The following is a 27,675-nucleotide window of genomic DNA, read 5'->3' as shown; positions in this document are numbered from 1 at the left end:
AATCCCGTCTGACCAAACCTAATCTCCAAAATATCTCCAGTTAAACCTGCAGCACTGCTGGTCTTTACTGGTTTGTAATGTTGAAAAGACAGAGAGGGAAGTGCAACAGCTTCACCTGCATGTGTGTTAATGCATGCAATTCTGCAAAAAACCCTGAATTATGTTCAGTAAAACTATTTTTAACTTTCAATACCAACAATTTTAAAGTTATTTCTTTCTACAACAATATCTATGTATGGCAAATACAGCCATGTATGGCCACATGGGGGCAGCAGAAACAAGTAGTGAACACAACTCTGAAACATCATCAGCTTTTAAGTTGATGTGTTGAACTTGTTAGCAAACAGCTGCTTATTTCCACATCCAGCAGTTACAACATGATCATCACATTGATAATGTCAATAATTACTTGTGGGGTTCCTCAGGGTTCTATTCTTGATCCTTTGTAGTTTCAATCTGGTTAAAGCTGCTTGAAATGATGTTTTTTGTCCACTTGTTTTCAGCAGAATAGTCTCTAAACATGACTTCTGTCATATTATCAGCTTATAGAGTAGTTGTGGCTAACATGTTAGCAAACAGTTGCTTATTTCCACATCCAGCAGTTACAACATGATCATCACATTGATAATGTCAATAATTACTTGTGGGGTTCCTCAGGGTTCTATTCTTGATCCTTTGTAGTTTCAATCTGGTTAAAGCTGCTTGAAATGATGTTTTTTTGTCCACTTGTTTTCAGCAGAATAGTCTCTAAACATGACTTCTGTCATATTATCAGCTTATAGAGTAGTTGTGGCTAACATGTTAGCAAACAGTTGCTTTATTTCCACATCCAGCAGTTACGGAGCAACATTATCATTCATTTGGAGTCGTGTTTCTGTCCACCTGGTGAATGTAAGTCCAATATTCACTCTCTTTTAGCTTCTGTTTTTACTCTCTACCAACTCCTGAGGGAAATATCTGGCTCTTTAGCTGCTAAATGCTCCACTATGTTCACCAGCTAGTCTACAGCTAACTGTGTCTGTTTGGTGCTGAGCAGGTAGTGTACAGCGGCTTTTTACAGCTTTTTCTCTGAAAACGACGCTATGAGAGCGCTGAGAGTGAACCAGAACAGTAAACGTTGCAGCCGGACAGATAAACAATGAGCTGAAACTCACTATAAAGCTCCGTAAAGCCGAGAGGAGCTGCAGAGTCTCTGATAATTCTCTGTAGGTTCATCACTACGAGCCAATAACACATTACACACAGACAGCTCAGACTGTGTTATGATTAAATAAATATAGATTATAGTCAGGATGGGGGAGAGATTAGGGAAAACTATAGTTTTGGTTCAAAAGAGGTGAATATTATTTGAAAGTGGTGAACTGTCTGGAATACAGAGATGACTGTCAGGACTCAAGAACATTTGATAACTACATTGAAATTGCAAAAATATTTAAGAATCCCATAAAAGTTTAGTCTGATAAAGAAAAAACCTATTAAACCTCCAACGAAACATTTCAAGAAGACAACACAGTCTGCTGTGCTGTGATTGGTCTTTGCTTTTACCATTAAAACCAGTGTCTGAGTGATGCCTCAGATCGTTCAGCAGGTTCAGGAAAAGTTCGAATCATGCCGGGAAGCTGTTTCCATCGTTCACTGACAGTTTCCAAACATCTACAGCGAGTTTAAGACCAACAAGATGTAACGTGAAGAACAAGAGGATGAAGATAGAAAACGTGGGTCTGTTCTACTCTTTGCTTTTCTACGTTGGATGTTCATGTCAATAAATAGCAGAAAGAAATAAAGTGAGATTTTACAGAGGGAGAGAGAGGTCATCACACACACACACACACACACACTGGAAACAAAGCTTGATGTTAAAGTGTTGTGAAAGCAGTGATGCCCCCCCTCCGCCCCCCCCTCTACTGTCCCGACTCCCCCAGCAGCCTCTCATCTCACACAACACTCTCTCGCTCTCTTTCCAAGTTGACATCAGCCGTTTTGGGGGGAAAATATGCTCCTGAGTTTTGTTCTATTTACGCTGCCCTTTCACAGTAGGTCACTGTGTGTGTGTGTGTGTGTTTGCTTCTATGTGTGTGTGTGTGTGTGTGTGTGTGTGTGTGTGTGTGTGTGTGTGAGAGAGAGAGAGAGTGATGAAGGTGGAAGCTAAACTCTGATTAAAGTCATGTTGGCGACAATTAACAGCCTTTCAAAGCTGACGCCCCGAGCCCTGTGGGACTGTGTGTGTGTGTGTGTGTGTGTGTGTGTGTGTGTGTGTGTGTGTGTGTGTGTGTGTGCATTTGCATGTTTCACCTCATGGCTAACCGGCTCCTGCTGCATGCATACACAGAGAAAGAGAAGCTAGAACAGAACAGAATAGAGCTGCTTGTTTGTATAACGACACATTTTACTGATTAATGTTTATGTTGTCGTACGATTTTGTGTAATTCCTCTGAAAACATGAATATAATTAAGTTTTAAAATGCAATAACAGCAGAGTATCCAGAGGGGCTTGAAGACATTGAAGACATTTCTCTTCTCATCCAGTTCTGCTGAAGAACCAGAACTGAAGAAACCTTTTGATTCAAGAAATCTAAAGTGAACCCTTCTGGATCTATAAAGACCTGGATGACTGGGAGGCCTCAATAAAACAAAATAACAAGGAAGTGCTTTGACTCTCAACTTCCTGTCTGCACTAGAGGTAGAGGTTTGTGTACAATCACATCATTAATTAAAGCTGGTGATTTTCTATATTTTTCTTATTGTCAACAAATCTAATAACCGCACGTGCAGCATTGTGACTCCTTGATGTGGTTTTAATAGTGTTTGGACAACAGAGGTCTACAGCACACACTCTCTATTTCTCTGTTTAGTGTCGTCAGGTTCCCCCGGGACTCCACCGGGCGCGTGCGCCGCGTTCTGGCTGCGACGCGGTTTTGCTCGGCGCCCTATTCCACCGGGAGCGTGTCAGATGCGGAGCGTCTTCACTGTGGGGAAGTGTTCTGCTGTTTAAAGTCAGTTGCACTCCTACTACAGTAATTACAGCAGCCTAGTCAAAGCTGATAAAGTGCCTTAAGGCTACCGTAATTAACTACTAAACTGCCCAATTTTGTTAACTTGCTCAGCTTTCGTTGATTTGGTCATTTTCCTTGATTTTTGTGCTTCTGCTATGGTTCAATAGCTCGGTGGAATTTAGGGGTCAGGCTAACCCCTTGTTGCTAACTTTGAAGCTAACCCCCTTCACTTTTCCAGCAGTTGGGGAAACAACAGACTTTTCTTGGTCTTGAGAAGCTGCAGACACACTGTAGTCTGTACTGAACATTTACCGCCAGACTGACAACTTCCTGCTAACCTTTTCTGCCGCTCGCTCTCTCACCCAACCACTCACTCACTCGCTACACACACATATTACGTACTGCCATATTCCTTAAAAGCAGCTACGCTACCAAGAGTTTCCATGGCAACAACACAGAGGTTAACTCACATTTCAGAACAGTGCTGCACAGAGACGACTAAATGCTATTGATTTCCAAATTAATGGATATTTAGCGTTATTTTTGGCATTAAAAAATATTTTTTTGGCCTGGTGGGGGTTCTCATACTATGTACTATTATAGGAGAAACACTGGGAATGAACCATTTTTAATGGTATGACACAAAAATTCATTCATTATTGTATTAATAGAGTGATTTTTCTTTGTAAGATTGTTAAACAAACATATTTTAGAGGCAGGAGGGTAAAACTCTTCACAAGATAATAGCAAAGATTACAGAAAAGTCTGCAAAAGTAGAAACAATTTAGTGCTGCAAACCGTGTTTTTGATGTTTCAGATATATTGTAAATTAACTTGTGACTCCTCAGATTTATCTTGTGACACTTTTGTGAGTCTCAACCCTCATGTTGGGAACCACTGTAGTACAGGGACATGGAGAGAGAACAGGTGCACAACATGATTAAAGAGGAGAGGTGATGATGAACTGAGTCAGCACAGGTGTACTACACACACACACACACACACACACACACACACACACACACACACACACGCAGCACGACACAAATCTGTCATTTCATGTTAGATACAAAGAGAGGAGAGAGGAAACTAAACATCTCCTCTCCCTCTTCTTCTACTCCTCCTGCTTCCTCAGTACACACACACACGAACACACACACACACACACACACACACACACACACACACACACACACACACACACACACACAAACACACACATAAACACACACACACCAACACACAGTGAGACATTTTAGCTTTATGAGTTCTGTTCCTGAAGGAGATATTAGACTGAAAAATGTGACAACAACACACACACACACACACACACACACACACACACACACATTCACACACACTCACACACTCACACACACACAAGGTGTCTTTGGCTCAGTTGGACTTTTGTCCTGTGAATAGATGAAGAGAGACAGGAGGCACACACACACACACACACACACACACATACACACACACACACACACACACACACACTCACACACACACACACACTCACACACACACACACACACTCACACACACAAACTTGCATCACTTCCACAGATGCACACATACACACTAACACACACACACACACGAATATACAACCTTTTAGCACAAACACATCACACACACACACAGCGTTGCAGAGTGAGAAAAACGCCGGACCATAATGCACTGCCTGAGGCCTCCAATTCTATGTGAGGGGACCCTCTTACTGTGTGTGTGTGTGTGTGTGTGTGTGTGTGTGTGTGTGTGTAATGAATTGAGCCAGTCCATCCATTACAAAGATACTGTTTATATATAGAGACACACAGTCTGTGTTCATGAGCTCAGAGATTCACAGCACAGAAACCTGATTTATTCATATTATTCATACTTTTCATTTACATGTTTGCATTGAATCAACTTTTATCATATTTTTGTTGAAGTTATTTTTAGCTTCTTGTGATGATTACAGTTGTTAAGAAGCTGGAGATCATGTTCCAACATTTGACCTGATGGATCCAGTTTTGGTGTTTACTGCTGCTGCTGCTGTATGAAGGCGGAAGTTTTATTATTATTTGAGCTCAGAGTCACATGATCCTGTAATACTGAATGTGACCACAGCCCAGAGCTGCTCCTGGAGGGGTTTGTGATGGTGGTGTTTGTGCAAAAAACAACTCTGAGAAGATGTTAATAAGTGTGAAAAGCACAGTGTTTCCCCTATAATTGTACAGGCCAGATGGGGGTTCTTGTCGGTGCCGCTGGCCAAAAAAATCCTTTTTTGAAGGCCAAAAATAACATCAAATATCCATTAATTTGGAAATCAATAACCAATAGTGTTTGGGAAACTCTTCTGCTATCAGAGTCCCTTTAAATTACTGCAGAGTGCAGTGAGAGCGTGTGGGATGCAGGTTAGCTAACGTGAGCATGGTGCCGCCTACAAAGAGAAAAAGCTCTAACGCAGGTGACAGACAAACAAATATATCAACATTTTTCTCCAAAACTCTGGAGTCAAGCAAAAATACAGATGAAGAAGAAGTGAGAGGGGCAGCTTATTAAGTCATCCTCTCCTTGTGACCACTTTGTTTGAAGTCTTGAACGTACCGAGCAAACCAAACATTCAATGCAAATATAACCTGACCAAAGCTGACCACGCAAATATTCGGTGCGTATCACCAGGCCTGAAAAAAAATTCTAGGGGAAACACTGAAGTATCAGGAGAATGTGATCATATTCCTCCCAGTGGTTTCACATCATTCCACTGGTCTACAGGTGGCAGTAAAACACAGAAATGCACCGACAAAAGCAGAGAAGAAGAACAACGCAGGATTCAAAAATAAGCTTTGTAAATGTTTTATGAGAAAGGAAACGCGTTCAACAACGAGTTTATACTGAATATAAAAACACAACTTATATATAATAATATATCTGGATGTCACAACTTTCAGCCAGTGATGTATCAGAGGAGCAGCCATGTTTGTCGTTGTCATGACGTCAGACCACGATCACCATGGAGATAAGTGATTTTAACTTTTAAGTATTTTTATCTTTGTCATTACTTCAGTTATATGCAGAAGAAACTCTCTGTTGTGCTTTTGTTTGTTAGTTTTACTGGTGAATATGAGGAGAAGTGTGTCATGTGTAGGTTTTTTGTTTTATGACAAAACCAAATAAACAAAACTTTTGTTTGTTTACAAGAAAACTCTGCAGCGTACCTTTAAATAAATGTATTTATTTATGTTCCACTGCCGTCTTTATTCTCCAGAACAAAGTCAGAGAAAAGGCGACATAGATGTTTAAAATATACAATCTTATGCTGAGAGGCGTCAGTGGATTTTCAGCCTATTAATTATAAATAAATGAATATAAGATATAAATATGTGAGGTGATACTTCTTGACACCTTTTTTCCTCACTTTCTTCTGAAGAACATAAACACAGTTTTTGTTTTCAGGAGAAACACTCTTGTTTCCTCTTTTGTTTGGCCCTTTAGAGAGTTCATCATATTTTAATTCAATGTGTAATTTCTGATTTTTTATATATATATAAATATTATATATATATATATTACTGTTCATTTCTCTGCTCACACACACACACAGACCAGCTGAGAGATCTTTAGATGGTAACCTCGAGGGGAACAACAGCTGACTCACACACACACACCTGAGCTTGTTTACATCAGACACAGGTACACGTTTGTGTGTGTGTGTGTGTGTGTGTGTGTGTGTGTGTGTGTGTGTGTGTGTGTGTGTGTGTGTGTGTGTGTGTGAGCGAACTAGAAAACCCCACAGTCAGATGAACAGACAGTCAGTCAGATCTCCTTCCTACCTCCTCCTGCTCCTCCTCCTCTTCTTCCTCAGAGTCCTCACTCTGGTCCTCCTCCCCATCCTCCTCCTCCTCCTCTTCCTCCTCTGGAAACTCCACGTCTGACTCTCCGGGGGCGATGGGGACGCTGATGGTCAGGTTGGGGTTCGTCATGTAGCTGTCGTCCTCCGGCACCACGTACTTCTCTACGTGACGACCTGAGAGGCAAACAGACGAGATGCACGGACGCTCCGTTACTGGTTCTGGGAGCCAAGACTTAAAAACTCCTTATTGTGTGTTCAAGATGCTCAGACATTTGAAAAAGTTGATAAATTGACTTGGTTGTGAAGAAAATCCTGCACACTGTCCATAAATTGGACTCAAATCTGTATAAATTTCTCCTGATTCTCAGAGTTCCTACACATTTAATGTTGTGCATACATCATTTCTGCTGTGTGACTCTCAAATCTCAGATGTCCCAGCGTCCTTGAATGCCACAACTGTGACGCATCACTGATAACAACCGCAGTACGATGCAGGATTTCAGAGATGTTACTGTACGTGTGTTACCTATGACGGCTCCGTTGGCCTCGGTGTGGATGGTGCTCAGACGTTTGAGTTTCATCATGGCTTTCGCCTCCTTTCGCTTCTGACGACGACGCTTCAGATTCCCGTTGAAGAAATCCACCACCTGCATCACACATACACACACACACACACACACACATATATAAACTGTCTGCGCTCTACAAGACAGTCACACAGGTGTACATACAGGTGCGCCGACTGTCAGACAGTCTGTATATCTGACACAAGTACCTGTCTGCGGCACCAGGCGAGGCCTCTGGTGATCCTGTGGATGGCGATTTGCAGGTTGTTCATTTCTCCGTCGTCATCCGGAGCCGACAGGTTGTCCGAGCTGAAGCTGCTGAGGAGCAGAGCCAGGAAGAGGTTCAACAGCTGGAGACAGAGGAAGAGAGAGAGGAAGAGTCAGGACTTGTGTGTTTTGTGTCAGTTTTACCAGTAAGTCGGATGCAGTTTTATAAGCATTAAAAACTTCAGTTTGAGAGACAGGAACACAGCAACAGCTGTTATATACCTGTGCTGAAAAATTACACCATTATCTACAAAAACACATCAGCTTGTGCAGCTACACTGGCAGCAGATTGTGTCAGGTAGCCTCAGTGGACATCAGAGCATCAAATTAAGAGTCTACAGACATGCCAGCAGCTCTGAGAGGCTGTACTAGCGGTGCTTTAAGCTAAATGCTAACAATGCTAGCATGTTGATGTTTAGAAAATAACATGTTTACCATCCCCACCGTGTTAGTTTAGTGTCCATGTTAGCATGTCATGAGTTCTGCAGGTATTTGGTCATAAAACAAAGTATTGGACAGTCTGAAACAGTTTACAGTTCATCCTTTGGGGACCATGAACCACACTAATCTAATGATAAATCCAATAATTGTTGAGAAATTTAAAAAACATAAATGTCCACCTCATGGTGGCGCTAGAGGTAACTGAAATGATCGCCAAGGTCATTAGAATACGTCATCTGGGAACCATGAACGTCTGAGTTCTGTATCAATCCATCAAGTAGACGTTGAGATATTTCACTGAATAAGTGAAAACTTTGACCTGCTGGTGGAACGAGAGGAAACATTCATTCATCTGAACACTTTCATCCACAGCAACGTTCACATTAAGTCACCAACGATTATCAAAGTCAGGAGACACCATCTTCTGAGGAGTTTATACAGCAGATTTCATGGCGATCTATCCGACAGTAGTCAAGATATTTCACTCTGAACTATAAATATCAACCTCATGGTGGCGCTAGAGGTAAAGTGAGAGGATCACCAGAGTCAGGAGGATTTATCTTCTGTGGACAACAAACGTCTGGAGAAAATTTCATGTAAATCCATCTGATAGTTGTTGAGATGTTTCAGTCTGGACTAAACGACAAGCTAACGTTGCTACGCTGTTAACATGCAGCTACATCATCAGTATGTTGTTTGTTGTGTCTGTGATGAAAACTTCAGCTTCTATCAGCAGCGACGTGCGTTAACGTCTGTAGGACTCAGACTGCTACTGATGAAATGCTTGTTTGAGCTTCACACAGAAACTGAAGGAGCAGAAATAAATAAACCAGGAAACAAATCACAAGAACATCATCATCTTCAGTCCGTTTCCTCCTCCTCCTCCTCCTCTCTCTCGCTATATATCTCTATCTTTGGTCACACTCTCTCTCTCTCTCTCTGTGGTGTCACAGTTTCCAGTGCAGGTAGATGAATAATGCCTGAGACTCTCGGTAACTGATCACTAACTTGGAGAGCTGCTCTTAGCCAGATTAGCTTCTCTTTAACCACTGCTGAGTGTGTGTGTGTGTGTGTGTGTGTGTGTAGGTCAGGTGGATTAAGTAGCAGCTTCTTCCTCTGATTACAGCCAGCGGACCTCACGCCTGCAGGCTCAAAGGCCCTTCAGCAGAACGCTCCATACGCTGCTGCTGCTGCTGCTGCTGCTGCAGAGAAACAGGAAGCAGCTCCTGGCCTTTGGCTAAAACTTTATTTTATATGTTAAATGACCAGAAACACCTGCAGAAACACAAACATGTTCACACATCAAGTCTCAAGCTTGAAAAGTTTAAAATTGTTATTTTTATCTACAATTTAAGTACGATATCTTGTGTATTGTAGTGTTTTTAGACTTTAACTTCTAGCTGCCATGTTAACACCAAACCTGGTTCCAGTAATCAGGGTTTAGGATTAGAAATTTTTTTGCACTTTAACCTCTTCTAACCACATTTTTACATGTATGTATATGTATAAAAAAGACAGCTAAAGTATCAACAGAGCGGCTGGTCCTTGTATTTAAAATAATTACATCCAGAATTGCATCAGAGAGTCAAAACTCACACCTCTTCAAAATAAAAGTTTGCCAAAATGTTCATCTTCATCTGTTACAATAATAAAATAAATTCATCAGTTATGAGTGTGCGACTTTTCCACTTTTTTTTTATGTCTGCCTGCGAGCCAGAGCTTCACTAGAACAGCTGTGTGATTTTCTTTTATTTTGGAAACGTAAGATTAAAACAAAGTAAAAGTAAAATATAAAAATAAAACCAAGAAAAATTCCTTCATTAATACAGTTAAAATAAGTGAGAGAAGAGAAATCATGTGTACACAGATTTATCAGGTCACTATATTACATGTGATTACTTGTGTAACCTGGTTTCTCTGAGTAATCTGGACTGTGTTTGAAATAACTTCCCATTTCCTGTTCCGAACACCTCTGCACAAAAAAACATGCTTCTATGAAGTCTAATCATTGACTTGTTGCACCGCCTGTTGGCATCTACGTCCTATCGGTCCTAAACTTATTCATGTTGTTGCTTCCTGACTAGATGCCTGCTTGTGTTGTATCAGCTCTCAGATGTACGTTGCTTTGGATAAAAGCTTCTGCTAAATGAAAACATGTAAATTTACTATATTTACAGTGTATTTGAGTGGTTTTGTGTGTAAATTTATCTGCTGTATTTTGCCTTCAAACGTGTCTGTGACATGCACGAACAATCACAATGTGCTGCATTTTATTTTTTATGTTAATTATAGTATAAATAAAACACAGTATAAATAACTTGAACACAAAATGACAATTATTAGTAAGATTATAAAATCTCAATTTAATGTTTTGAGAAACTATCTAGTGGAGCAGTGAATGAGTGAACGGATACTTGGATTGAGGATTGTTGCTTTAAATGGTCCAAATGTTACTTTCTGTTAGTTTAACTCTTTGATTGGATGATGTTAATTGTAATTGATTGATCTGCTTATTGGAAAAGGTTGACAGGCTGCGGTGTTGTTTTAATGGTACTGTAAAAAACAAACAAACAAACATTCCCACCGCTGATGCACAAACATACATGTATTGATGACAAGGCAGTGACATTACACACACACACACACACACACACACACACACACACACACACACACACACACACACACACACACCCTGCAGGCTGGATTCCCACAGCTGGTTGGTTGTTACGTAACAACTCGACTGGATCCAGCAGCTTCCCAGTTTCAGGTTGTGTAAGAGGAAACCGGGCCAGTGGGTCAATATCTAACACCAGGAAGTAACCTTTGACCTCTGTGTGTGTGTGTGTGTATGTGTGTGTGTGTGTGTGTGCGTGTAACATGAAACAGGTTGTGTCATGTTGTGTAAATTAATTAAGAAACACACTTAATGTTTTTTTTTAAATAATTTATACTTAAGTGTTCACTTTTACTTCACTACATTAGAAAAATGACATTTTTACTTTCATTTTATGATAAATTATAAAAGTAGGTTTTAATCATTTTGAAATCTGCAAATATATTTTACAACTTTGCTAAAAAACTGCTGAACATTTATATGTTAGAAGCTCCAGATTACTTTTATTACTCTGTTAAATAAACATCTACGGCAACAGTTGAGTCTCAATTTTAACTGCCGAGTTTTATTTTCTATTTTATTGTATTTTAGTCCTTTAACAAGTTGATTTCTTTAATTTAAACCTTATATAATTGATTATTTAATTAATTTTAATTATTAAACAGATTCAATACATTAATTATTGGTGTGTGTCAAAGTGAATTATTTTTTATCTTAGAATTGGCATCTTTTTAATTAAAAAAAACAACAATTAAATTGTAGTTTAAAACACAAAATACTAAATAAAACTGCAAATAAATTCATGAGTCAAACTTTTTTTGATTAAAACCATTTCCAACCAAAACTTTTCCACTTGATATATTTAATAATAGATACTTTAACACTATTACAGTATTTAAAATACATGTTTAAAAGTTTTAAAAGAGGTAGTTTTAGTTTGACTTGAGCCAATATTGGGTATTGTAATCAATACGTACATTACACAATGTGTGTGTGTGTGTGTGTACTGCACGTGACACAGTATAAAGTGTGTATGTGTGTGTGTGAAAGAGGAAAAAAAAACGTGTGTGTGTGTGTGTGTGTGTGTGTGTGTGTGTGTGTGTGTGTGTGTGTGTGTGTGTATGTGTGTGTGTATTGATCCCAGCTGGTGGTGTGTGTGTTGTGTGTTGTGTTATAGATCGGTGTCCAGCTGTCACATGCTCGCTCTCACTGTTCCAAAATGACGGCATCTGATTGGCTACAGCCCGGACCCAAACACCAATAGATCAATGCTGTTGATTGGTTAACATGGCAACATGTCCTAACAGCTCGACCAATGACCTTGCTGCTAAAAGCAAATAACACATCAGTGACAGAGCTGAAGATAGAAGATAGAAGATAGAAGACTGTCTTCATCCGTTTCATCTGTTCACTCGTTTAACCTGCTGATTCGTAAAAATAATCAGCAGCGTCACTTTATTTTGTTAGTATAAAAATAACCACTGACTGTCCTAAAACTCACATATAAAATGTTTTGTTTTCTTTTCTTTTACTTTTATTATCCTCTCTTTTCGTTTATAATCTGCTTTGTTCAAAATGTATTTTAAGCTGTTTTTTTTTTTTGTTCGCTTGTTTTCATCAGAAACGAGTAGTAACCTTTAACTTGTTAGCAAACAGTTGCTTATTTCCACATCCAGCAGTTACAACATGATCATCACATTGATAATGTCAATAATTACTTGTGGGGTTCCTCAGGGTTCTATTCTTGATCCTTTGTAGTTTCAATCTGGTTAAAGCTGCTTGAAATGATGTTTTTTTGTCCACTTGTTTTCAGCAGAATAGTCTCTAAACATGACTTCTGTCATATTATCAGCTTATAGAGTAGTTGTGGCTAACATGTTAGCAAACAGTTGCTTTATTTCCACATCCAGCAGTTACGGAGCAACATTATCATTCATGTGGAGTCGTGTTTCTGTCCACCTGGTGAATGTGAGTCCAATATTCAATCTCTTTTAGCTTCTGTTTTTACTCTCTACCAACTCCTGAGGGAAATATCTGGCTCTTTAGCTGCTAAATGCTCCACTATGTTCACCAGCTAGTCTACAGCTAACTGTGTCTGTTTGGTGCTGAGCAGGTAGTGTACAGCAGCTTTTTACAGCTTTTTCTCTGAAAACGATGCTATGAGACGCTGAGAGTGAACCAGAACAGTAAAGTTGCAGCCGGACAGATAAACAATGAGCTGAAACTCACTATAAAGCTCCGTAAAGCCGAGAGGAGCTGCAGAGTCACTATTGTTCTAAAAATATCGATTATAGCTGCTTTAAAGAGTAACACCTCTTGAAAATCTTGTTTTTGCTCCTGACCTTGCTGCAGTGATGTAGAAGTGTACACCGGGGTGTTTCAGTACACTGTGACATCACTGTTGGGTTAAATATTAGAAATCTGCAGAGGTGTCGAGATAAGTAAATTAAACCTTTATTCTGACAATCTGCTGAAGGATTTTAAGCATTTTAAATCTATCAGAGAACAAAAAGTATGAAAGTAAATTACTTTAAAAGAAATATCTTCCTATGTTTTGGACTCTGCAGCTGCTCCTACAAACGTCACAGCAGTTTTGATCCAAAATCTGATTCGAAAATCAATAAAAGTGAACAAATTAAAAATGTTAAATGTATGAATTGAGTTCTATAAGGTCTAACCTTTAACTTTCCCCTTTGTTTTCTGCACGGCAACAGAATATGAAGCTCTGTGATTGGTCGGTTCTCAAGTTTTATCAGAGAAGAAGAATTCTTTATTCTCATTGAGTCTCATTGTTTGAGTTTTGAAGGCTTCATTAAATGATAACATTACTTCCTCCATGTGATGTATTTCCTGTCCAAACAGGATGTTAGACTGGGACATTAGACAACGAGGGATCAATCTCAGCTGTGCAGAGAGGCAGTTTGAATGAATTATCTATTGGGAATAAAAATAGTTCTGTCACCGCAGGTAGCCCGATCCCTGACATAACCCCACCCTGCTCTATTTATAGCCTGTTAGCCAGTGCTAGCTGTAAAAAAGCTAACTGCCCTCCAGCCTCGGGGGCAGAGGATGATCAGCAGCATGTAGAGCTGGATCTCCTTCCTCTCTGTGCTGTCTATACACTCACCACTAATGTGTCATGAATTATTGGTTATTGATCGGTCTCTGCTGCTGCTGCTGTGTTCTGGTGCTGCCAACTTTTCAAGTCTTAGGGTGACATTTATGTTGGGATTTGCATACATTTGGAGGCTGCTAATCATATTATGATATATAACAGTGTAGCTGTTACCTGTCGAATGGTTCTGAGATAAATAGATTTCTTGGTCAGTTTCTCTCTGGTGTCTCTAGAGTTCGACCCGAACCCGACTGGACGTTTTTTCGCATAAAGCTTCAGGCTTGGGTCAGATGTAACTTAATAAGGAAATGATGTCTCTCTTACCTGCTGTGCTGCAAGATACATAAAGGCCACTGCGAAGTGGGAAGAGAATCAGAGTGTAGGCAATGCATTAGCATTAGCCTTCTAATGCTAATGGGTGCCTTCTTAAAGGGGAAATGGTCAAAGATCCAAAACTTGTGGTAAATATATGTAAAAATCCTCCCTGCAAGTCAAAAACCAGGGCTTCAAGTTACCTCACTGAACTGATGTCAGACTGTTCACACGTGTCCACAAATGGCCGTCAGTCGGTAGCTTTTGTTGCTAAGGTTAACGCATGTGTTGTTCACGTTGTTCACTCAACAAATTTCGGATCGGATTTGGGCTCCGACACGTACGGATGGATTTGAGAAGTTGGTATTTTGAGTGAAGAAAGAATTAAAAAAAGAAGTGAAGTTTTGCTGCTACTGTAAACGTAGCCTTCCTGAAGCTGACCAATCAGAACAGAGTGGGCTCATCAGGAGGCGGGGCCTTAAAGAGACAGGAGCTAAAACTGCCTGTTTCAGACAGAGGGTGAACTGAGGGGCTGCATAAAGGACCAGTAGAAGATAAATAAGGAGTTTTTAACTGGAAATCATGCAAAGATATTCCAGTAGAGCCCCAGAATATAAATATAGAGCTGGAAATGTGCAGAATGTGTCTCCTTCAAATTTCCAACCATTCAGGGACGACTACTGCACTTGTGTGACGACAGATAAAAACCTCCAACCTTCCTCTACAACTCTTAAAGACCATCATGTTCATGTCTGTATAAAGTTCTGTTCTGGATTATAACTGATAATCCAGCAATCAAAGAAAGCCTTGTTGAAGCAATTGTTTAAGTTTGTCTTTGAAGAAGAAATAATATTCAAAATAACAAAAATACTCAGGTCTCAAATCCTGAAGGACCAAGAAAGTTCATTGGGTCAGGTCTGAAAGACATGGGCCAGGTTCTGGTCTCAGTTTTAGGTCCGTGCAGAGTTGTCTCTCCCTCGTACCTTCACAACAATTCATTTAGTCTTATTTTTTTGTCTGGCAACAAATGACAAGTTTCTATTGGTCGACACCTGTCACATGACACTTTATGGTATAAAGTACAACTTAGGCTTTAGACATCAGTACAGTGAAGCTGTGGAGTCACAGTTAATAAACCTGATTTATCTTCAGGAAAATTGACTGGTTCTAACTGGAATAAAGACCTGCTGTTCTGGGTGGGAAACTCCTCTATAACCAGTGTGAATGATGGTGATGAGTTTGACAGTCAGAGAGAAGGAAGAGTTGGAGTGAGAGTGTGTGTACTGTGTATCCATGCATTGGTTACAGATGTGTTTATGTTTGCTGAGAGTAAGAGCCATCTGTATGTGTGTGTGTGTGTGTGTGTGCGTAGGTGTGTGTGTGTGTGTGAGAGTGTGTGTGTGTGTGTGTGTGTGTGAGTTTCTGGAGCAGCGGACCACCTGATCCCCCCCAATTCACCTCGTTTAACTAGTTAAGCAGATCGTGTAGCCCGGAAAAGTGGGCCAACCCTCCAACCTTCACCACACACACACACACACACACACACACAATCTGTGAAACGAGAAAGGCAAAACACAGCTGAGCCACTGGACAGCAGAGAGAAATAATTATATTTTGATCCCGTTTTCCCCAATTTTACTCTTTAATATTCCTTCAACTATTTTGTTAATTTACATTTAATCTAAATCTGATTATTTTCAACCTTTATTTAATATCTTTCTCACTGTTGCTGTTTATTTCTGTTTCATTTCTCTGTCTGTCAGAGACTTTGTGTCCTTTTAAAACACAAATAAAGTTTCAGTACTTTCTGCTTTAAGTTTGTGACGGAAATGTTGTACATGTACAGTATAAACAATAAATAAGCATCTAGGTCAGTTTTAAGTCATTAAGTCTCCACCTGGTTGTTATCTCGACTCTCGGCAGACAGATGAGGTTGGTGGTGTTGACGTACTTGTCAACAAACATGGCGTCCCAGGTGAAGAGGAGTGATGCTGCTGGACTTTTCTTATTTTGTCTGTGTTAAATGTTTTTTTTTTAATGATCCAGATGCAATTTCCACTATTCGAAAACTGTATTTTTGTTTTTCTTCCTTTTGCTTTTATTGTTTTGTGTTGATTTTCTTTCTAAAACCCTCTCTGAGCAGAGTCCTCTGACTGTCCAGCTGCCATTTTCCAGATTATGGCTGCAACTGACGATTATTTTGATTAATCATTTTGTCAACGAAATATCATAAAATAGTGAAAAATGCCTTTTATACAGGCAGTAAAGCCCTTCAGATGTCTTCAGATGCCTTGCTCTGTCTGATCAACAGTCCAAAATATCCAAAGACATTCAGTTTACTATCACGTATGAAACAGAAAAGAAACAAAATAGTTGCTGATTCATCTCTTGTGGATCGATTAGTCGTTGCAGCTCGAGTCCAGATGAACGATGATGTTTTACAGACTTTTTTTCCCCCTGAGTTCTGCCTGTCAGGCTGCGTACAGGCCGCTCTGCCTCACAGACCTTTATCGCAGCAGGTTCTGCATTTTGATTCGTCATAGCAGGAGAAGCACAGGTGTTACTAATAATATTAACGAGGGCTCTGTTCCATTTAGGTGTCCCAGTAAGCAAAGTCAATAACACGTACAATACGACGCCCTGAAATCTCAGCCCTTCAAATTAAAAGACCACATGTCATTTCACCGTGTGCGGCCCTTCTAACCTGATGTGACGATGCTGTGGTTAAAGTCTGGTTAGGTTCAGGTGTTACTACGGTAACTAGAGGACGCAACATAAACAAAGGTAATTTTGGGCTACTGGCATTTGATTAATGTTATTAATTACACCTGTGTTTTTCCCGGTATGACATGATCTGTAGATGGAGGTTGTTGGGTCTTACTGCAGGTATTGCATGTATTTTAAGACATGTATCTCCTGCACTTCTGGAATCAAAGATACAAATCACATGTTAAAACCAGCAGTTGGTAATGGGGTCATAAAACAGCCCGAACCAGATGGTGCTTCACTTCCAGGTCAAATCCTGCTCTGGATGGATATAAACAAATTATTAGCTTGACTGCTCACTTTAATCTACAAAACCTCATGTGGTTCAAAACAGCCAAAAAGATCATGATTCTGTCCTCGCACGCCGTCGAAACGTGTGTTTACAAAATCTTTTTCCTGTCCTGGAAAGAACAGTTCATTTTGTTTTTTCGTGCTCGCTCAATGATTTTGTCATTAAGGACTTTTTTTCCAGTCAGCTCTGAATCAGGCAAAAGTTCAACTCAGGTAGTCGATGTGAGTCCAGGAAGCAGCTGCTGTCCTGGAAACAGCCGACAGCTCGACACACACACACACACACCTGACAGCGTCCTCAGAGCAGGGAGGTGGTGGTGGTGATGAATGAGCGGTAACATGATCTGTTTTTGGCGCTCCTCCTCATCACAACAAACCCCCCCCCCCCCCATGAGCAAAGCCCCCTGGGAAAAACGGTTCGCATATGTGAGAGACGGTGAACAAGAGAGAACCGGTAAACCACTCGGAGACAAAGAGACGGAGAGAGAGAGGTGGAGGATCACACAGACGTGTTTATCTATCTGCTGTAAGGTTTTATATCCTGTTTAAGAGTGTGAAGAAAAACAACATGAGCTTCTGACATTTAAATAAATCAAACAAACAAAAAAAAACAGAAGAATGCATGATATGGCCAAAAGTATATGGACACCTGCCTAATGTCCAGGAATGATCCAAGGAACAAAAAGGTTCATTCAACAGTCTAAAGCCCCACAAAGATTAGACTAATTAGTCTGCTGACGGCTGTTGATGCTCTTTGTCAGAAACAATGACGGCATATAAAGCACCGACAACGGTGGAAAGTCATTATTTACACGACACTGCAACAACAGCAAACATGGAGGAGATTCAAGTCGTTTCCTGTTGATTGTAATTAACTGTTTTGTAAATGTGACGCCGTCTAGACGTCGTCCTCTGCACGAACACCTAACGAGGCCTGGACTTCATCATCAGTCCGTCTATTGTAATATTTCTTCTGTAACTCCATATCGTTGTGTTCAAGCACAATGAACAAAAATAAACAGATTTGTTTACAGTTGCAGGTTCTTAAAAATGGTGGATGTAAAGTGTTAGAGTTAACAAATTAGCAACGTTCAGCGCTGCAAGTTCCTGCATGTTTAGAAAGAACAATCAGAACAGAACAACCTTCCTGCAACTTCATTTACCTTCATTCCAACGGTGGAAACACAGATGGAGGAACCGAGTGTAAGAATGAAGTGAGGACCAAGTACAATGAGAGGAAGGAGATTAAAGCAGTGTTAAGGTGTTTATTGTCTTGGCAAACACAAAAAAAAACACCTCTGCCACCAGAATTATATAACTAGTCTCACTTAGCAACCATCGACCTACGGAAAGATTACAAAGATTACTCTTCTTGGGAATAAATATACGGAACTGAACGGAAAACTCAAGACTCAGCAACAAGGAAACAACAACAGGTGGTTTATTTATATGTTAGGAAACAGGTGAAGTCAGTATTTAGACCAGCTAAGTTCTCCTGGCAGCAGTCCTCCCAGTAGTGAACACCAGGATCACTCCCCAACTGCCCGCCGACAGCAGCATCAGCACCTTGGAGAGCGACGTCAGCTTCTCAAAAGCTTCTCATGGGAAAGATAGATGGAAAAGTTTTTCCCAGTTCTCCCATCGTACTGGAATCAAATACAGCTGGAAAGTTCCTGTGTCCAAATACAGTCCACAGAGTGTACAATTAATATCCTGAATGTGTCTTTTCTTACTTAAATGTTGTCAGATTTAGCCGAGGTCTGAGTGTTTTGGGGTTAGTATCTGTACTAACCGCCTGACGGATATAAAGGATTTGTTTATGTAGAAACTATATTAACATATAAATCTAAACATGTGAACCTGAAGCACCAGAGAAAACGTATCTTCTGTACCTGAGCGCCTGTAGAACAAGCTACAGATGAGTTAAACCTGCCGAGTGTTCAGAGATCCGATGAAGACATGTAGCTAAAAACATCTGGGAAAATAAACTTTAAACTTTAAGTTAAATGAGCAGCCAGCTGCTTATTTATTTATTTCAGTGTTCAGCAGCTCGCTGTGTGAGCTACTTGATTACATGAAGAACTGTAGTTCTATCAATACATTCAAGGCCAAATTAAAAAAATGAGCCTAGTTTACATTATTAATTGTTAATTGACATTGTGGGTGTATGTGATGTGCTTTTCATTTTGTATGGTGTGTTCTTTGTGGGTTTTTTTTGTTTGTACTGTTTGTTGTTGTATGTTTTGATTGTAATGGACTACAGATGCTAATTAGCTTCAAGCTAACTCCGGTGCATCGTTTATGCTTAATACTGCACACTGTCCCGTTCAATAAATCAAATCAAACTTATTAAATCTTCACAGCAGGAGGAAACAAAAGGTGATTTATTAGCAACAAAGATCTGTTTGTTTCTTGGAATAAAATGGATTCATAAGAACAAACCTAAAGCTTCCAGTGTTGTTTAGTTTAATGGGAAGTGTGGGAAAAGCTATAACATTGTAAGCTGTTAGATGTCGACACGGTTGTGACTTTTATAATCAAATAATTGTAAAACTTATGATTGAAAATAGCCTTTTACAGTTTGTCCTCTATCTTTACCTTTGTTATATTAAATGATCTGTTTTTTTTAAAAATCTTTTTATTTCCTTTTAAACTGTTTTCTGAAGTTTAAATGATGTTTTTAATGTTTTTTTTAACATTATATAAACCTTTATGAAATGTTCTCTTCAGATAAACCTGCCTATGATAACTTGTGATCGAGTTGATGTATTGAAATGATATTTATGCAGAGTTTATATGTTTAAATGTAATACAAGCAGCTTCCTCTCTACCTGTGTGTGTTTTTGTTTTCCTGGTTTCTGATTGGTTGGTTCAATCACAGATCTTGATAGAAGTGTTTTGGGGGAAAAGAAGAAGCTGCTTCGTCTCCATCCAGCTGTTTTTCAGAATAGTTTGACTGTTTCTGAGCGACGTTAGAGAACCGTGATGATTAAAGTTGGTGAAAAGATTTAATGAGAGAAAAAAAAATGAGGAGAAAGTTGTTTTTTTTTTTTATAAGTAGAAGAGCAGCAGCGTCTCGTAGCAGGTGTGCTGCAGGTGAAGTTGCTGCCTCAGGGAAACACGTTCAGCTGCTCGTTTGTCATAAAGAGGAACAAACTAAACATCTGCTCACACACACACACACACACACACACACACACACACAGTGACATACCCCCAGTGTGTGTGTGTGTGTGTGTGTGTGTGTGTTAGATAAGAGACAATTCCCCACCTCTCTCTGTATCTGCATGGATGGTTCATGTTGAGATATAATACACACACACACACACACACACACACACACACACACACACACACACACACACACACACACACACTTGTAATCAGCAGTATTGTATTTTAATTAAAATAAGATCTTTCTTTCTTTTATCCATGTATCCTTCCATGCTACCTTCTGTTCTTCCTTCCTTTCCCTCTTTCTTCCCGTCCTTTTTGCATCATTTCACTTCCTTCCATTCTTTCTTCCTTTCTTTTATACATTTATCCTTCTGTTCTTCCTTTGTGTCCTTCACTGCCTTTGTTTTTCTTTCTTTCCTTCCTTCCTTCTTTCCTTCCTTCTGTCCTTCTCTTCCTTCCTTCTTTCCCTTCTTCCTTTCTTTCCTTTTGTCTTCTTTGTCTTTGTCTTCTTCTTATGTATGTACCTAATCTACCATCTGTTCTTTCCTTGGGCTCTTCCATTTTTGTTTTTCCTCCTTTTTCTTTTTTTCCTTGTCTGTCTTTCTTTCCTTCTGTGTTTCCTTGCTTCCTTCCTCGTATCCTTCTTTCCTTCCACTCCATCTCTCTTCTCCTCTCTTCCTTCCTTTCTTCCTCTCTGCCTGTTATGAGGTGTGACATCTTGACATCTCACAACAAAAAACTGAATCATACAAACCTGTGAATGCACGAATGCATAAATACCTTCACACACACACACACACGCACACACAATCAGGCTGAGCTGAGTTGTGCGAAATGAGGCCATTTCTAAGGGGGATAAATCACCTGAATTGGAAAGGTTCGGTCATCATGACACACACATACACACACGCACACACACACATACACACACACGCACACACACACACACACACACACACACACACACATACACGTGTTTGGGCATATTCATTCAGTCAGGTCAGCATATCCCTCTGCATGGGGAGATACAATTCCTGCTACTGACAAGAGAAGAGTAAGAGGCTGTTGACTGTGTGTGTGTGTGTGTGTGTGTGTGTGTGTGTGTGTGTGTGTGTGTGTGTGTGTGTGTGTGTGTGTGTGTAAGCTGTCTGGCCTATCAAGCTCGTTATTAAATATCCATGAGACCATTAAGCTAAATAGATGAATGAGCCTCTATTATTGCTGCGCGCGCGCGCACACACACACACACACACACACACACACACACACACACACACACACACACAGTAGTTCATGATCCACTGACACTTCAATACACTTCACTGTTTATTAATAACTAAAATGACACGAAGAAGAAGAGGAAGACAAAATGAAAAGATAGAACAATAAAGAAATATTCCAGCTCTCCTTTCTTCTATTATTTATTCTTAATTCTTTCTTTCCATCTTTCATATTCATATATTTTTGTTCTTTCCTTCTCTTCTCACTTCTTTTACTTCTCGTCTCATATCAGGCGTCACTTCTCTGTGATATAATCTGTGGTTTCATTTAGTGAAAACAGATTTGACCTGTCAAATTCTCTACATGATCTTCTTATCAATCATTAAATTAATTATCAAATTAAAGCCGACTTCCTTCAGTATTTCTTGAATGACAAATGTAGCACAAATGTTTAACCGGATTTCCAGAAAATACCCCAAAGAAAATCTTGTGAATGTTTGTTTCCATCCACTGCTGCTGCTGCTGTTGTTGTTGTTGTTGTGAATATTAGCAGATAAACAGCAGGTGGCGCTAAAGTCCAGTCGGTGCCGTTAAACCGCTGCAGAAGAAGACGACACAACACGACGACGTCATTAAAAGAGCTACAGTCGAAGCTCATATGATAAAAAAAACTATGTGGAAAACATGTTTCATGTATCAACGCAGATCTTTTTTTGCGATATTTCGACTTTTTTTTAAAAGAATTTCTGTCATTTTGACTTCGTTTTAACACACAAATAGAAAACGAGCGTAAAAATGGGTGAAAGGAAACACACTGACAGATGAATCCTGGTATTTTACAGATATTAAACAATTAATTTGAGTGTGTTTTTTTTATTTGCCACGTCCATAGTGGAGGTTTGGTGAAGTTTAGGGAATTAAAACTAAAGGTTTAAGTTTGGGAAGGATGAAGTTTATGGTTAAAAGAAACCAACATTAACTGTTGGTTGAAGACGGGACATGAACATCGGCCTCAAGTGTGAAAGTCAGACACTTTTTAGGCACAATTGTCCACCGACCTCCTTCCTGTTACAGTGTTTCGATGTTTCTTTAACAACGTCACACTCTCTCTACGGCTGTAACTCAGGCGACCTCATGATGTCACTTTTCAGGAAGACATGAACAAGTTTTAAGGATTCAAACAAACTATAAATGCTGGAATATTTCTGTGTGACCAACCAAGTTCAGTGAATAATCTCTTCTCCGCTGAAATGACTGTAACTACACCTTTAATGTCTGTCAGGTGTGACCAGATAACAGCTGTAAGAGGACGAGACGGAGCTCACTGCTGCCAGCAACGTGTCAGTACGGCTGAGTGACGGCAGTTTACTGTGTTGCTTTAATCAATCAAGCTTTAATCCCAGTTTTCATTGTTTTCCTCCTCTTCCTCCTTCCTTTCTTTACATCTTCCTTTTTACTTTCCTCCACCTCCATCCTGAAACACCTTCGTCTATCACTTCCTCTCCTCTTTCTTCCTCTTCTTCTTCTTCTTCTTCTTCTTCTTCTGCTAGCTGAATACTCTCACTGAATCATTTCATTATGTCAGTATTTGTGCAATGAAGCAAGTCAGCTTTGACTGGTATTTCTATGTGTGTGTGTGTGTTGCCCATCAGATAAAGGGACTTTCTCTTCTCCAGTTACCACCTCCTGTCTGCTCTGAATCCCTCTGATTAGAACACACACACACACACACACACACACACACACACACACACACACACACACACACACACACACACACACACACACACTGATGGATTGATTGATGTGTTTAGAGGTGTAGACATGTGACGTGTTCATGCCGGCGGGAGGGTGCATTTTATAGTAAGGCAGGTAAATTGAGCTACAGAGAACCGTGTGTGTGTGTGTGTGTGTGTGTGTGTGTGTGTGTGTGTGTGTGTGTGTGTGTGTGTGTGTGTGTGTGTGTGTCTGGGGGGGGTTTCAGTGTAAGATGAGATGACAGATTGTTATCAGAAGAAAGGAAATCTTTCCTCTCCTCTATTTGCCTGGCTAGATGAGCACTCTCTGCATTGGTGTGTGTGTGTGTGTGTGTGTGTGTGTGGGGTGGTGGGGGTGGGGGGGGGGGGGGGGGGGGGTGGGGGGGGTTAGATTAAGCTTGTTCTACATGAAGAAAACACCACTGAGCCGATCATGCTTCCAGTTACAGAGAGAGAGAGAGAGAGAGAGTGCTACTTGATATCAAAACCATTTGTTATCTAAGCACTCAAAGTGGGGTCCGGGGACCTCCCAGTGGTCCTTCAGGGGGTTCCAGGGGGTCCCCAGCATAAAGGGGATTAATTTATTTTCACTATAACTCCATCCATAAATAACACAGTGACAGAGTGTATGACTATTCTGGTCATTGGTCAAGCAAAAATCTTATCATAAATACAAAAACTGGCCTCGCTGTAATCATTCCTCCTGTTCATACTGGATAATAAAAGATCCTTCAAATGTGCTTTCAATGGAAGTGATGGAGGATAAAATCCACAGTGTGTCCACACAGTCATTTAAAAGTCTGTGTGAAGCTTTTATGAGGCTTCATCAGTCTGAGTTAGTCATATCAAGTGGATATCTGACACATTTACAGTCTTTGTGTTTCCCTGTTGAGCTGCAGGTGGAAGCATAGTAACAAAAAGAGGAACTTTGGCACTAAAAAGACGTTGAAAGATATCTAAGAAACATGACATGACAAGAACACTCTTCTTCATTCAGGGTTAAAAACAGCTGCTGCTCGTCACTGTCACATGTCCAGAAGGTCAGATGTTAAAGGTCACCTGTCATCAGGTTAACAGCAGTTCACTCAAACTATAAACGTCCAGAATTTAGCCAACAATTGTTCAGCAAACACAACAGTCCCTGCAGGGGTCAGAGGTCAAAGGGTGACTCACCACCAGGTTTCCGATGACCATGACCAGCATGAAGACGAGGATGCAGAGGGGCTGACCCGCCACCTCCATGCAGTCCCACATGGTCTCTATCCACTCGCCGCACAGCACCCTGAAGACGATGAGGAAGGAGTGGAAGAAGTCCTTCATGTGCCAGCGAGGAAGAGTGCAGTCCTTCGAGATCTTACACACGCAGTCCTGAAGGGAGGGAGGAAGAGGAGGGAAAGAAGGTGTGATTAACCTGCATCTATACATCCGAATAATGAAGCCGCCGCCGGGGTCAGAGGTCAGACCTGGTAGTTCTTTCCAAACAGCTGCATGCCGACCACGGCGAAGATGAAGACGATGATGGCGAGGACGAGCGTCAGGTTGCCCAGGGCGCCCATGGAGTTCCCGATGATCTTGATCAGGGTGTTGAGGGTCGGCCACGAGCGAGCGAGCTTGAAAACACGCAGCTGGAAGGAAAGAGAGAGAGAGAATTACAGAATTAAAACATTATTTCTGATAAACTGTTCTTGAGCAACATCAGTGAGGTTTCCGTCCAAATTCTGCACAAATTTTAACAGAATTTCTAGAATATCGTCAAAAGAATTCAAATTATTGAGCGTTTCCATTCATTCATTGGTGCCATTAAACCGTCACAGAAGAAGACACAACGAGATGACGTCATTAAAAGAGCTCAAACGATGTAAAACATGATGGAAATATGACGTTTCTGTTAGTTTCATGTATTGATGTGAGGAAGGTTACGGTCTCCTCATCATCGCTCCACACACATCTGATGTTTTCAGCTCTTCGGTGACGTTTAAGTCACATGATTCATGATATATTTTTTTATGATGGATTGTTGTATTATGCATCTTTCCGCTCTCTCTATACACAGCACTTTATAAAGCCTTTTATCTTTACTATTACTACTATTATTATTATTATTATTATTGTTATTATTGTTATTATTGTTATTATTGTTATCCTAATCAAAGTGTTTCTAATGTAAGTACCACCTCCTAGTTGCACCTTTCTAGTCAATGGACCAAATATGGCGTCATTCATGTCCCTTCCTGGACAACGATCGGCCTGAAGTCACATGACCACATATCCAACCCGTCTCTGTAGACGCCCTGTTGGCTGATATGTGTCTGGATGTTTTTCATACCCGACTTACTTTATTTAAATGTTGTTTGTAATGTGTTTTATGATGAAGGCCACGAGCCGAAACATGTCGGTCAACCGTGTTGTCAAAGTGTAGCTGGAGTTCTCAAATCTGTTTATGTTTCTTTTATAGATACACCAACTTTTCCAGCGTACAAACGTTTTTGTGACATTTCAGGATTTTTAAAAAAAATTTTCTCCAATCAAGTCAAAATCTGTTTCAGTTTCAGTCAGATGAACAGAGTTAAATTGTTTCTACTTTAAAATATTGAGTGTAAATCATATTTTTAGTTAATTTTAATCTGTAGATTATTGACAGAGCAGAACAGATGGAGCTTTATGTTTTATGTTTTGTTTGTTTATAGCATCTTCTGGCTCCCGTTGACTCTTCAGGTGTCTCTTATTTGTGGCGGAAAGATGAAATGTTGTTTATACAACAAGAAAAGAAGAAGAAGAAGAAGAAGAAGAAAGCAGAGACGTACAGTAAGAACAGAAAACAAGGAAGGAAAGACGAAGAAGAAAAATCAGACAAATGAAAAAGGACAAAAGAAACCAAACAGAAAGAATCATAAACGTGTGTGTGTGTGTTTATTAGTGTGTGTGTGTGTGTGTGTGTGTGTGTGTGTGTGTGTGTGTTTGCCGCTGACAGAACTTGACAACACCCAGAGTGACACGTTGACAGATCGACAGCGACAGACGCAGACAGGCTTCAAGGATTTGTTGTGTGTTTTCATCACTGTATGTGTGTGTGTGTGTGTGTGTGTGTGTGTGTGTGTGTATGTGTGTGTATGTGTGTGTGTGTGTGTGTGTGTGTGTGTGTATGTGTGTGTGTGTGTGTGTGTCTTTCGGGGGTCGATGATGTCGCCGACGTCTTCGTCTTGTTCGTCCTCGACTTTCGCTCATCATCAACAGCCAATCATCACGTCTCCTGCACACTGTGACACTTTTCCTCTCCTCTTATGAACCGTCTGATTATTTGACAACTTTCATCGCTCAACTCGAACTTGAAAGCCTCACAGTGGAAATAAAGGGTCCTTACGTGATTTTTTCTTAACCCATAAGAACCTGGACCCATTTCTCCTTAAAGGAAAATTATGGGGAATATAAAACAGACCAAATGGACCACAAGGAACACATTTCTGAATTTTATTTTGAAATTCTCTGTTATGTCACATATATGTCATAATGATATTTAACTTGTTTTATTTCAATTTGTTCAGGAAATGTGGTCAGAACAGGTTCAATGTAATACAGGACGTCTTATTAAAGCAAACCGACCTTTAGTAACAAAAAAACAAGCTTTTTAATTAATTAGCTAGTTCTGACCAGGCACACCGCCGCCATTTTGGAAGTGATGTCATGGGTACACAGATTCACACATGGTCACATGACTGCACCAGGATGTTCAGTTATAAGGAATTTTCCAGAACATTGAAAGGGTTGGTCTTATGGGTTAAGATCAGGCAGCGTTTAAGACCTTTAAGACTTTACCAACTTAAGATAAGGGACCAGAAAATGTCTCTTAACACACATTTTGATATGCGAGTAATTATGCAATTAAGTCACACGTGTGCAAATTGGCTCAATCTGGTTTTACCAACTTTTTAAGTTTTTCAGGGACTAATGTTGCAAAAACTCTGCAGATTGCTTTGTTGTTTTAAATTTGCTTGTTTTTTATGACTTTAAAGAGACTATAAGTAACTTTTTCCAGCCACTAGAGGATATAAGTGAGCCTCCTCTGATTGGCTCTGACCCTGATATTCTTACCTTAACCTCAACCATCTCACTCCTCATGCCTGAACCTAACCAATGAAGGCGACAAAGATGACGAGTACCGGCCAATCAGAGGCGGCGTAGGGCTCTCCTCACCAACTACGGATGCCGCTGCAGCATCTCCTCATCAACATGTCAAGTGACCCAGTTTACAGTTTAGCCAATTATGTTTTAGTATTTATGATACGTTTGTCATATCTATTACAAATAATAACAGTT

General features: G+C 40.1%; 1 protein-coding gene across 3 annotated transcripts in view; it reads right to left on the bottom strand.

Annotated features, from left to right (window-relative positions):
- LOC122972222 (sodium channel protein type 4 subunit alpha-like) overlaps positions 1-27,675 on the bottom strand; it is a 245,265-nt gene that overhangs the window by 64,130 nt on the left and 153,460 nt on the right. For all 3 annotated transcript variants that reach the window (XM_044339139.1, XM_044339140.1, XM_044339141.1), the window contains 5 exons: positions 24,825-24,986; positions 24,535-24,729; positions 7,607-7,747; positions 7,358-7,478; positions 6,812-7,005 (listed from right to left, as the gene is read on the bottom strand). In XM_044339139.1, the coding sequence (XP_044195074.1) occupies positions 6,812-7,005; positions 7,358-7,478; positions 7,607-7,747; positions 24,535-24,729; positions 24,825-24,986 (813 nt within the window). The remainder of the gene's footprint in view (positions 1-6,811; positions 7,006-7,357; positions 7,479-7,606; positions 7,748-24,534; positions 24,730-24,824; positions 24,987-27,675) is intronic.

This window comes from Thunnus albacares, chromosome 21 (genome assembly GCF_914725855.1).
Source record: "Thunnus albacares chromosome 21, fThuAlb1.1, whole genome shotgun sequence".
Taxonomy (NCBI): Eukaryota; Metazoa; Chordata; class Actinopteri; order Scombriformes; family Scombridae; genus Thunnus; species Thunnus albacares.
Note: the sequence above shows the minus strand (reverse complement) of the source record. Positions and strands in the feature narration are given on the sequence as shown.